This window comes from Cyprinus carpio, chromosome B13 (genome assembly GCF_018340385.1).
Source record: "Cyprinus carpio isolate SPL01 chromosome B13, ASM1834038v1, whole genome shotgun sequence".
Lineage (NCBI taxonomy): Eukaryota > Metazoa > Chordata > Actinopteri > Cypriniformes > Cyprinidae > Cyprinus > Cyprinus carpio.
This window is the reverse complement of record NC_056609.1, coordinates 10,192,553-10,206,429: the sequence shown is the minus strand read 5'-3', so window position 1 is coordinate 10,206,429 and position 13,877 is coordinate 10,192,553. Positions and strand designations below refer to the sequence as shown.

The following is a 13,877-nucleotide window of genomic DNA, read 5'->3' as shown; positions in this document are numbered from 1 at the left end:
ATAGCTGTAAACCTGAGCAAGCTCCCCGTTGCGTCTCTCTGGAGGGATGCCTCTCATATACTTACGTAATCTTTTGGCATCATTCCCTCGGAAGTACGAGGCACGGCACCAAGAATTCCCCCCCGTTACAGGATAGTGAGTGGCACTTGATGGAAGCCCCTCCAAGACTGTAGGTCAAACAGATCAGTGACAGGCCAGCGAGAACATCTATATCTCTCTGCCTCCCGCGCCGTCACTTCTGTTGTTTAACGTTGCCATGGATCTGAGGTTGCGTTGCCATGTCACAAGGACATTGTGTTTTCGACCAGCCCAGTGTGGTGAGTGCTATTTGCTTTCAAAGCATGGGTTATTCATAAAAACAAATAATCATTTATTTTAAGTTTAATGAGACAAAGCAGGCTACACCAGAAAAAGCTTGTTTTATAACAACTGCACTCTTACATACATTATATTACAGTCATAGACTCCCTTTTTTTAGAACACCACACAAATCTATTTACTCAATGGCTTTTTAGTTAATTCTTAAAAAAAGTCCTAATTTTCAGAGCTTTTCTTCTTCCGTATTTATTTTGCTTTTCATCTGAAACTACTCACTGCTAGATTTCGTCTCGTCATCTTACAACAACCTTTGACCCTTGACCTCTGACCTTAAGTGAATGGAATTCACAACAAAGATTAAAATTCCTCAAGGAGGTACATCCGCTCGTGAGGAACATGCTCCTCTCATCATTAATACACTACATGTCCGAAATATTATTATTATTTTTTTATCACATATCACAATACAAAGTCCATTATGTACATCCTCTCATCTGTACTGATGGTGAAAGCAGGTATTCGTTTGGCTGAGCGCAGTGGAAGTGTTTAGGTCCTCTTTTGTACTTCTCTCTAATCATGCAGTGGACAAAAGCTTTTAAACAGTTGGTCGTTTCAGCGACAAAGTCTCAACATGTTATCGCATGAGTCCTGGTCCATTGTGAGGCTCCTTCCCTCGTGAAGCTTATTCCTATTCTGTCCTTTCAGAAACTATAACAAGTTCATGATGCCTCGGAGTCAAATGTGGGGTTGGCTAGACAAGAGCTTGAAATTCGGGTTGGGTTTTTCGGAGAGCTAGATGTTAGGACTTCATACTGGCCGGTCCACTGCATACTGGCAGGGGCTTAGGTTGGACACAGGGTTCTGCACGGCCGGGTAAGCGAAGTTGGCGTGCTGTTTGGCCTTGAGCCGGAGGCTGGCCAGACTGGAGTTACAGGTGTCTCTGTACATGTACGGACTGGCCGTGGTGGCATAAGGGCAGGCTGCTGCCGACACTGCCGCAGAATTGAGGGTGGGGCTGTTCAGGTTGTTCAGGTTTCCCAGGTTATTGAGGCCTGAGCCCGGCACCCCTGCCACCGCCGAGGGCACCATGGAGGAGGCCATGTTCATGGAAGGGATGGAGCTGGGCGGGGAGAACATTGGCTGGGACGACAGCGGGCTTACATTCATGGAGTTAAAGAAAGGAAAGCTTTTGGCTGACAGCGGGCTGCTGGCCAGGCTCTTGGTGGCCCAGTTGTTGTAGGAATAGCCAGAGTACATGTCGTCGTAGGGCTGCATGAGTCCGTTGAACTGGGCGCCGAAGCCGTTCTTGCACAGCTCGGCTTGCTGGTTCCTTTCTCGCTTTCTCCATTTGGCACGGCGGTTTTTAAACCACACCTGTTGGAAAGACAATGAGGAAAGAGTTAAAACAGGGCTTACATGCAAAACAATACGTTTGAACACCATATTCATAGCGTGCTCCTAATATCAAATATAAAAGACAGAACTTTAATATTCCGATTGGAGCAAGAAAAGTTCCACCAGGCAGAATTTAAGTGCTTCATTTATTAAACTAATTTATTCACTTATTATGAGTTTCCCCAGTGAGAAATGTCATTAAAAGAGCTTCCCTCACATTTAGTCAATTTTATATCCTATTTTTAGGGGATATTGGGTGGATTAAAGTTTTAAGGTGAAAATTTAAATGAATATATTTCATTTAGCTCTCTGAGAAATTATAAAGCTGTTTTCTTGTCGGTCTTTTCCCTTTGAATGTGTTCAAAGACTGTAATTAGTAAAGAAACACAGGAGAGGAAAATAAGAAATTAAGAACTCCTTTATTTATTAGGTTTTAATACCGACCTTTATGTAAATGGTTTGCTTTAAAAGTAACATCCATTATATGACAGCGGCACAAAAATTCCTTCCTCATGACTCAATAGCTAACTCATGGCATTTTTTTAATATTAGTAACTTCTAACGAAATATGATGAAGACATAAACAATCATTTATATTATGACTCAAAGTTACTGTCTTTACATATTAAAATAAAATCTTAGATGATTCAATATTGCTGCACTTGTGCTTGTAATTATACTTGTGATTCAGCCTGTTTTCTGGGAATATTTTATGACATCTTTTATCCAGTGTACTGTAAATGATACCAGTTTATATTGGGAGAGAGGGAATACCCTCCTCTGTGAATGTTCCACTGACACTTCGGCAATGGTGTTTAAAGCCTTCCAAAATAACTGAATGTCAAATATAGTTCAGTGGTTGGTGTGTTCATTCTCTATATTTTTGCCATACAGGTATTTCTTTATATATTAAATGGCTAGAATTTGTACTTAAAGCTATAAAGTTTCTTTATTGAAATATATGGTTCCTTGAGGAACATTTACAGAACCTTTCAAATACACAAATGATCTTCATAGCGGAAAAAAGGTTCTTTAGATTATTCTTCACACTAAAAAAATGGTTCTTTTAAGAAGTGTTCAATGAAAAGTGCAAGGTGCATTGCTGTTGAACCTTCATCCAGCAACTCCGAAGTTCTGTTGACTTTAAATTACAAAATCGTGAGTGAATGGTTAACAAATATACATCCGTCATCTCAATATTGATATAATGAGTGTAAAAAACAGCATCAAATGGAGAAGAACCCTTCGCAGTCATGTGTGGTCCATTGTGGGGGGTTTTAAAGTATCCTGGGTCAAGCTGGCATCAGGTCAGGGCCATGATTTAGGGTTTGTGAGTTTATTAGGAGCACATACTCTATCAATTGCGTAAATCAATATGACAGCAGAAGCATGCGGAATATGTGGCATAAGGTTCCAGCTGGGATTACTGAAATACATGCACGGTTCAGGAGGCCACTGATAGACATTAGGAAAGAGGTATCTCTACCTCTGTTGTTCTTTCAAAATAACAACCAAGACTGTGTGCTATGTGACCTTTCCTCTGGCCAACATGAATTTGATCCATTAGATGCGCGCCAGCCGAGGAGGTAGCGATTGTATTGTCATCCATCAGCATGGGAGCCCACCTGCTCTCTGTGTGCTTCAGCCATCAAACTTCTGCTTTTTGATGGAACAGAAGGTCACAAAACTTTTCTAGGCTTTTCTAAGCAAACTATTCCTCACGTTACATCACAAATCTCAATTTAGCAGTATTCTGGAAACAGAAAAAAAAAAAAAAAATGCCACAGCCAATACCAAAGCCGATGTCTAGTGTTTAAGTGTTCCTGAAAATCCTGGAATAGCCCGGGCCTATAATTTATGTCCCGTGGTTCAAAAGGACGCCCTTTCATTACACACAGTATCCAAATGCACCATAGTGACAGCATAGTGAACATAACTTCTTATCTTTGTCAGTCAGCGTGTCAACTCAGTGTGGTTTTGGTTATAGCATCTGCACATTTTTCTGAAACGCAATGTGCTGTAGTGGTTTAGCTTGGCAGGGACACGTACCCGTACTCTTGCTTCTGTGAGGTTGGTCCACACAGCGATCTCCTCTCGTGTGCTCATGTCAGGATAGCGGTTTCTCTGAAAGGTGGCTTCAAGTTCCTGGAGCTGCTGGCTGGTAAAGTGTGTCCTTTGCCGGCGCTGTTTTTTCTTTAAAGAGCCGTCCTCGGGGTTCGACTCATCTGTGTGGTTCTGATGGGACTTCTCTGTGTCTGTACGGGTCACAGGAAAAGGCATCAATTAAACACTCTTAAAGAACCTTTGACATTGTACAACAGGGTCATAGTGGAAAAGGGTTCTTCAGATTGTAAAATGTTCTTCAAACTAAGAAGAAAAATTAAGAACTGAATTGCAAAAAAAAAAAAAAAAAAATTAACTTTTGGAAACTTTTTTTAAAGTATGTACATATACACAAGTCCCACTATTATCACAAAATACAATAGATTACAAAAATAAGCTGTGGATAAACATACGTGTTAAATACAAAAAAAGCACTTGTTTCTGTTTGGCTTGAAAACAGAGCAAGATCAACTGCAATGTTTTTTGTATGTGTGATGAAAATCATCCCACTGTGGTGTAGATTTTGCAAATTCAAGACCCCACAGAAAGGGCTAAATTAGCTGGCCACATAATCCTGGGATCAGCCATTAGTGACAGGGCAGGTTTGGGGCTGTTTGGCAAGAGCTTAACTCTCTAGGAGCAGTTCGAACTAATCAGCAAGCTTTCCAAGACTCCACAGGGCCTCTAGGAAAACCAACAAGACATCATGCTGCCATCTGTCAGTCCACAGATAGGCTACCCTTTAACTCTTACAACATCATCTATTAAGAAGAAGGCACAAAAAATAAATTCAATTAAATCTTAAAAGTAACAAGATCGATATATTTTAAGTTAAACTAAAAGAGTTTATTTGAGTTACTGTTACTTGACATCATGGATGAAAGAAGAAATTGATGAGAAATCAAAGGTGTCCTTTCAGTGATAGGCCTCACAGAGGAACACAGAACCTTCAACACCGACACGCTACATTTCTTCAGTCGCTTTGTTGTATTACTGACAACGTTTAGAATTCATTGATTCTTGTTCAGTTCGTTTTGTGTTACATCTGTTGCATTTTGTTTATAAAAACAGATCAGATGTATATTTATAGGCTAAATACCGTCAGAAGCAGTTGACTGAAAATACACGTGTTCACTTTTCGTTCAACACCTCAACCAAAAGCCCCGTTCTATTAAATTAAAATGAAAATATTATTTAGAATTTTTTTTTTTTGTCTTGTCCCTATGATGTTCAGAGTGACTTTAAATTCTTGAATGGGGCCATGTTTAAAAATAAACATTTTAGTAATAATAGGACTAATAATAACTTTTCATAAATGCAGTGTAAAGAAGGCTATAATGAATATTTAACATTCCTTTTACTGCAAAGCATGCACTTTTCAGAAATGTGGTAAGGCTTCTGAAAGAGTAAAAGGTCTAAATACACCTAGCCTATAACAAAGTAGGCTGTAAATAATAATAAAAAAAGTTGCATGATTATAATTTAATAGCTTAATAGCTTTTAACTGAGTGGCGTTCACTATTTTTGCGCTTTTCATTATTTATTAGCGCGCAACCGCTCTTTATGAGATTGCTTATGTTTCTAAAAATGTAAACGTTACAAAGCCACAAATTCTTACGGATATATTTAGATTAGGGTTATTTAGCTATCTTCTACTGATATAAAATGCGATCAAACTTAAAAAAAAAAAAAAAAAAAAAAAAAAAATCAGGAGTCCTCCGTTGTAGGTTCAAAATTATAAAAAGCACGTAACACTAAAATCGCTTTGCTCATTATGTTAATACATTTTAACAGTCAACCTAATTTTTGCACCGACCTGCGCGTTAAAACTGTCAAATTGTAACTCGTTAGTTTATGCGGTTTAACACAGCCTGCCTATAAGCCTATTAACAGTAATTTAAGTCGATAAATAGACGTTTTTCCTAGTTTGTTTAGGATTACACAATCCTCGGCCGTGCAGTGTCTCAGTGAAGGGCATATCTTGCAGACCTCTGCTCTTTTCACAGGTGTTAAGGTTTATTCGTATAGGCCTACTGACTGAATCATTTGGATACCAAATTTGAGGCACAGAAATGAATAATTTATGCACCGTTCCTTCAGCACGTGACTGGCTAGCCGGGATCTTCTCCTTCAAATGGCGACTGTCATCAGTAGCTACACAATGCACACAGAAAGATTGTCCAACATCTGTAAAAGGTAGGCCTAGATTCAAATGACCCAAGATTATTCAAAACTACAACCAAAGATGCGGTGCTGTTATTACTAGCCCAATTCAACTTGAACGCGAATTAACTGGGGAAGAACACAGTGAACTCTAAAACACCCGACAGAATGACCTCATAATGGCTTTCAGATGCTTCACTCGTGCATTTAGGTCGAATAGCTGAATGTGGACTATATCGCAAAACTAGAAGATGAGGGTTTGCGTTACGATGAAAATTTACAAAATAGCAAATTCTGCAGGCATAGCCGACACTCTTAAAAATAAGGGTTCTTTATTGGCATCAATGGTTCCACAAAGAACCTTTACCATCCATGGAACCCTTTAATTCCACAAAAGGTTCTTTGGAATATTAAAATGTTCTTCACACTAAGAAAAAAAAATGGTTCTTTTAAGAACTGTCACTGAAAGGTTCTTTATTTAACCTCTTCTATATTCAACTTCATTTTAAGCCTAGGCTAAATAGGCTAGTCTCTAATATGTGAATGCGTTTTTGTGTGTTAATTGAACATGAACATGAACTGACCACTGTTGTCTTGGCCTTTGCATCCCGGATCATGCTGAGGAGTCCCGGAGTCTGACAGAGACAGTGCCGGGCTACGGGCCTCACTGTCCGTTAGAAGGTTAAAATCCATCACCTCGACCGCCAGGCTCTGCGAACGGCACAAAGACATATTTACATTAGTGATGATTCACCAATAAAGACACAAACGCTCAGGCTATTGGCTAATACACATGAGACTGTATTGTTTGCTCATCTTATTCTGACTTGTGATCACTAGGCCTAAATAAAGATATTAAATACTTTAGAGACATAGATTTTTAGATTTTGCATGTTCTTGTTAATCAGAGTTACTTAAATATACATATAATATTTCACGATTGATCAATGTTGCTTATAATTAAAAAAAAAAGAAAAGAAAAAAAGAGGAGGACAGTTAGCCTACTGTACACGGTAAACAAAAAAGGCTACTTGTTAATTTGCTATTTTGCTAATGATGAAGTCAAAGTTGGTGACTGATAAATTCATTACAGTGTTTCCACAACCATGGATTTTATTTGAGATGAGGAAAATTAACTGGAAACTCCAAGAACCCATTTAATAGAATAGAATAGAAATGAACAGGTTAAATGGATGGAAACAAATGCTTTTAATGATGAAAAATTATTTTCACAATCTGACTGTCCGTCTATCAATTAAGCAATGTTTTGTCAATAGACTTCGATATTATTATTATTATAAGGCCTATTAATAATAGTAATAATAATAATAATGCTTTATTTATTTTCACTGGTCATTTTTTTGGAACAATTTGCTGCGCAAAAATGGTACAAGCGAGATGAAAACAGACTCGCCTAATAAAACATAAAAAACAAACCTAAAACAAATGAAACCTTAATAAATAAACCCACGTCTAGACTAAATCAGAACAGCTAGATGGGCAACAATAAACCGAATGCGCAATACGAATTATTTGCATGTTTCATCATATCAAATGAAATGTAGTAATGAAGGCCAACGCATTGTTTTGTGTTGCAAATCTCCAAAATGTCAGGTAGGGATCATCCGTGTACAACTGTCTGAAGATGTTTTGGACTTTAGACACCGAGCAACCAACGTTCAAAATTACGTGAACCAACCAGCCTTAAATATCAGCCTCGTAATAGACAGGTTGTTTATTTATGCTACACCCTAGAGATTTAGAAACATAATCACTACTGCGTTTGGAATCTGTGATGTGACTGAATGAAGAGTAAAATCCGATTAGAATTCAGCAAACAGCACCCGAACTCGCGCGCCGAAGAGGTTTTACAGAACTGAACGTCGACATGTGTGATTTTCTATTTTTTATTTGCTGTTGGATTTCACCTCTTTTGAAGGACTCATAAATTGTTAAAGGCGTAAAGGTTTGGCTGTTATTTGTCTAAAATAAAATAAATATTATAATTAAAATAATATTTTTAATTGGATTTTTCTCCACATTTTTGACCTCCAAATATATGTATATATATTAAATCATCATTACGAACTCTCTCTCTCTCTCTCACACACACACACACACACACACACGTTTTTGAGCTCGATACATACAAGTTTCTAACAAGTATCATTAGCTGAAACGTATCTCGTGGAGATACATGGACATTTTCTTATACTCTCAATTAATCAAAAGAGAAGCGCAGGCTACATTCTTCATTTCCCAAAAGCGTTATCTGAATAGCGCGTAAAAACGCTCATAATAAAAGAACAGATCGGTCGGGTTCACTTGCTTTCACAGACATTAAAGGACAATCAATATACACACATTCAGTTAGAATATACTCTCAACGACAGAATAAAAACATTGGTGAAAAACTTAATTAAAATGATAATCCACTGCGCACGCCACATGATAGGCCTGAATTTCCTTTGCAGATCGCTTCATGTGTGCCTTTAATTTAATAAGAATAATAATATAGGCTACTCTTATTTATTCACAGATTTTTTATTATTGTGATTCTGCAGTAGGCCTAAGTTTGATTTTCTATTTTATTTATTTATTCATTTTTTAGTGATAAGTAAATGAGCGCCCCTTTTCACCGTCCATTTTTCTTTTAGTAACAGTGTTGTGCATGTACACAATGGCAACATTTCCGCATTATTCCTGCATTAGGGAGTTAAAAAATTGTGGATATTGGAGAAAGTTGTGACCTTAGTTCAGCACCTTAAGACCTGACAGCTCCCTTAACGACGCGCATAAAGTTCTGCTTAAAACGAGCGACAAAATCGGCCATTATTACACAGCGTAAAATATTATAAACATTATTTGAACATAGGCCTACTGTATTCAACAACAGCGTCTCAATATATACACCAGCCCAGTTATTCAGAGCATACATTCGTTAGTTAGTGGAATATTAATGAAAAGTTAGTAAAATATTAATTAAAATACTCATTATTATAAATGGAATTTCAGAACGTCACCACTTTTCTTTCTTTCTTTCTTTCTTTCAAACAGTTTTAAGTACATGTAAAATCAATAAAACCTCCTAAAACATGGAATCCTCCATCCATTAAGAAAGCAGAATTCAATAACAAACAAGTGCCATACTAGTGATCACGGAAGTGATCAGTATTCATGAGGCGACCGACCCTGAGGATGTAGAGATTATCAGTGGTGATAAAACGACCGACAGGCTAACATGTTATATCACTGATTTTGAACACTTTCTACACTTAAAACTAGTGTTTACTGCAAATCCCATTTCCAAGTAGCCTATGTTTTGTTGCTTGTTGATAAACAGTGAAATTATATTACATATGGTGAAAAAAACAACAGACTATGTTTAGTAGATATGTTGTTATCAATGTAAAAAAATACAATAATTTAAATTTAAGAAAAGTGTGTCCAATGTACATCAGACTGTTGAATGATGAGCTGAGAACATTTGGATAACAAATATGTGCTTTACCAAAGCAGGGTGTCCTGTTAAATTATAATGATTTGTTTCAGAGCATAGGATGGCATGCCATGATTTCACAGATTTATATGATGTGGCCAAATAAATAAATTAATTCATATTAATCACAAAAATAAGATTTTTTTCTGCATCCTACAAACATTGTTCTAGCAATACTTTCTTGCTCCATACACCTTATTAATTATCAATCAAAATGTCATTTTTAAAAAATCAAATATGACCACATTTCTTTTAAATCTAATTAACAATTGGTGTAACTTGCCTAGTAAGTGCAGCTGGCCTGTGGGGAGGCTACCATGAGAATGCCGAATTACAATCAGAACTATAGATATAGTTCAACACATACCCAGAGTGACTTTGATAAATGGGTATCTGTCAGGCAGGCTGCTCAGATGCTGTATCTTTTGGCCAGAACTATAGGTGATGTAAGCTGGTTATTTCATCCTAAGCAAGGTGTCAATGCACCCCCCACCCCTGCCAGGACTTATGACATTATTACATTTCAAACTCTATCAAGGGTCCTCTAAGGGTTGTGGGCCAACAAGGCCAGTGATCAAAGACTCCATGCAAATGCCACAGATGCACTGATAGATTTCTTAAATGTAAAAAAAAAAATATGGAGAGACCAAAAAGGAAAGTGACCAGGTTTTTCTGACTTGGTTTATCTCATGGTTATGTATAGAACTGGCATGTAACCAGTTGTCCATAAATATCTGAAGGGTTTATTTTCAAATTGTTAAAAGGTTAATATGGACTATAATAATAATAATGATAATAATTAAGTAGGCCTATTTATAATATTTATTTGTTTATTTTAATGGGTTTTTTTTCTTCTAAATTTTGTGTGAAATAAAGTTTGGCTCAAACTTTATGTCTCTCTTTGGTGGCACACATCATGTGTTGAGGCCATTTGGAGAAAGGAGATGTGCGCTGCTTTTGAGATATTCGTAGGCTGGAATGCATGTCAGTGAGGGGGGCAGTTTATATACACGACATCGATCTCATTAAAATATATATCTCTAATAAGAGAAGAGATAATAGAGGTAAAATCCTCTCGTTTTCGAGGAGATTGCTGGGTCCATCTGTTGGTTCGACAGAGGCAGACAGCATACATTTCCACGGGCTGCTGCATTATCTTAGGAATTATTCATAAACGCGTTTAGAATTAATTCCTTGGATTAAGAGTTGATTAAGATGTGTGTCACTTTGCTGTCTGAGAACTTATTAAGGACCCACTCGAGCCGGCGGCAGATGGAATTTCTACCCAGTGTTTGTAGATGTTAATTTCTCCCCTCCTAACACCCATTTGCATTTGGCTGTGTATGTCAAAGCGCGGCTTTTCCTGCACGCACAGCTCCGAATATCAGTGTTCGAGGAGATGCTCATCTCTATAAGATCGGTCGGGTTTATTCCATTACACAGTACGCACGCACTATTCACGTTCGATTGAGAGATAGCTACAAATGTTTTTGGTAGGCCTGTACTGAAATGTGAAAACATCACACCCACAACAACTCGCAACAGACAAAATTTTAAAAAGTAGATAGGCCTATATGTTTTTAGTTATAATTTTAGATATATGATTGCAGCTGAAGCAAAAGCATATGCTTGTACTTTGTTTGTGTATTAAAGGCAACATTTAACATAGGCTAACCAAACACAAGAGCGTCACGCGCTGTTCTGTGCGTAACCACACACATGAACTGATTTGTTTTTTTAATTAATATTTTTTTTAAAAATGTAATATATATTTAATAGATAGCCTATGTAATAGATATTTAGATTTTAGATAGCCTATCTAAATGTAGATATTTAGATTTTATGGTTGACTTTTGAGCATTTTTTATTTTAACGATATTTAGCGTTTCTAAAATAGGCCAAATAAATATTGTTGACAAATATTCAACAAGCATTTATAATAAACAAAAGATCTACAATTTAAATACTGAAATAAAAAAACAACTAAGACAAATAAATAAATAGGGTAAATAAATAAAGGAGAACCGGATGCATTTTTGATCTCACGTTTTTTAATATCTCGCAAAAATGTTTCAGTCAATCTTGTTTGACTATTTCGCCGCACATAAATATGTATAATTTTTTTTTTACTTTTTTTTTTTTTTTTTTGACGAACATAAATGCCCCCAAACACTGTATGAAACTTATAGTAAATTGTTGCATGTCATTGTTCCTTTATTACAGTTTTGTAAAGCGAACTGTTTTAAAATGGGCTATTATATTTTTAAAATTCGTTTTTATAGAAAATAACTGATTGGCGCGGGGGTTTTCTCTCGGGTCTCTCACGGCTTCGGAGCACCTGGCACCCATCAGTTTTTGGTAGCCTATATTGCATGAATATTTTCACTATAACAGACAATCCCAAAAAACTGCGGTAGGCTATTCAGCAATACAGAGAGAGAGAAATCCGGAGATATTTTGGAGGTTTTATGTTATATTGTTGTTTTTGTAATTCAATATATGAGTTGGCTGTATGACAGCTATGTTTATTAAAACAATAGCCTAAAAAAGTTTTACTAACCGCCGACAATTCAACAAATTTAGCTGAAGGCACAAATTGGTTTAAAATTAACTTTAACAAAAATCAATATAAGCAAACAGGCTTCAACTAGTCTTATTTAAAACATTTAAAGCCTTCACAAGGCAGCGTTTAACTTAAAAAAAAAAAAAAATGTAGGCCTACCCGTGTTAGAAAGATTTAAACAGGGTTTATTAAATCAAAATTATGGCTAATGCAGACATCATAGAAACTTGCTAGGATCTTTCTCGGTTTTTCTTAATTTGTCAGTGTTACCAAGTCGAACAATTCTGATAACCTAATCCATATTTTAAATAGGCTAGTCTAATACATTAAATTAATTAATTTATAGATTAAATATTTTAACCGTAAAATAATAACAACTTAGGCTAAGTAGGCCTATTGTAACCCTAAAGACAAGATATTGCATATTTTAAAGTTAAAGTAACCTGTAACACTATAGTTTAGCTACTACACATGATGCACTTATAGGTTTGTACATTGGGTTCATCACATCAACTTCAGCTCGAGGATAAACGACACTCGCACGCTCGTGTTTCTCCGCAGTCGTCGGTCAAAACGGGCTCTTCTTGAGCGATACATGTGCCACGATCCTTTTTGTCTAACACGACAGGTCTGGACTCAGGTAGCCCGTTTTTGTGAGACTGGACGGAGATCACATCCCCTCAGCTCCCCTGTCGCACGAGAGCACATATCATCAGCACCACAGTGATTTTTGTCATGCATCTACTCACATGAATCCCGGTCTAGTGGAGGTAATCCTCGAAAAATTAACTTTTTGCGTTTACGCGTCTTAGCTGCTTTTCTGAAACGACGCAGTCGTTATGTAGAAAGTTCCTTGGGATGAGCAAACGAAAAGAGACAGTTTTCCCTTTCTCTCTCTCGGTGTTGTCTGTCATAAGTTTTTAGCGGAGAGTGAAGGCTTGATCCCCATGCAGAGGGGGACTGACTTTATGCTAAATATCTCGCGCGACAGGTCCGCAGCAGAAAGGAATGCCCACCCCTTGACTCTCTCTCTCTCTCTCTCTCTCTCTCTCTCTCTCCAGATCTTTCTCACACATGCGCTCGCTAAACATACGCACAGTGAACCAGAGCTTCGGTCAGTCACCCCGTGCTCACCTGCACAGCTTCTTCAAAACCTTAAGATTTAAAACACGAGACATTCTTAAGATTTATCGTAGTGCGTGTTAATATAACGTTAAAAGCCGTCCGTTCCTTTCTCAGTAAATAGAACGTTCTGTCTTCTCAACATTCTTAAAATAAAGGTTCTTTATGTGCATCTATGATTATGGAACTTTTTGATGTTCTTTATGGGAAAAATACTTCTTCAGATTATTACCGTGTTCTTCACACTGAGAAAAATGGTTCTTTTATTAAGAACTGTTTACTTCTGTCGAAACCTTTATTTTAGAATGAATAGTTCAGACCAAACTCCATCTAGTAGGCTATTAATTAATAAATAAAAACTAATTAGGCTAGTTTAAGGCAGATATGTAGGCTATAGATAGGTTATGACTCTTTCTTGAGGTGCCATTATTAGCCTGTTTTATGTTTATTTATCAAACAAATCTGCGTAACTGTTTTATTTTTATTTATCAAAAAAAAAAAAAAAAAAAAAAAAAAAAAAAAAAAAAAAAAAAAAAAAAAGAAGAAAAAAATAAAAAAAAAAAAAAAAAAAAAAAAAAAAAAAAAAAATAAAAAAAAAAAAAAAAAAAAAAAAAAAAAAAAAAAAAAAGAAAAAAAAAAAAAACAAACAAAAACAAAAACAAAAAAACAAAAAAAAAAAAAAAAAAAAAAAAAAAAAATAATTCTTAAAAATTT

The 13,877-nt window shown here is 36.4% G+C and overlaps 1 protein-coding gene across 1 annotated transcript; it reads right to left on the bottom strand.

The window, feature by feature from the left end:
• Nucleotides 1-400: 400 nt before the first annotated feature.
• On the bottom strand, nucleotides 401-13,026 carry pitx3 (paired-like homeodomain 3). Its single transcript, XM_042736430.1, has 4 exons — nucleotides 12,791-13,026; nucleotides 6,564-6,690; nucleotides 3,763-3,968; nucleotides 401-1,692 (listed from the first exon to the last, which is right to left on the bottom strand). Exons 2-4 carry the CDS (start codon nucleotides 6,670-6,672, stop codon nucleotides 1,126-1,128), a joined length of 882 nt encoding a protein of 293 aa, XP_042592364.1. The 5' UTR covers nucleotides 6,673-6,690; nucleotides 12,791-13,026; the 3' UTR covers nucleotides 401-1,125.
• Between the last annotated feature and the right edge of the window lie 851 nt (nucleotides 13,027-13,877).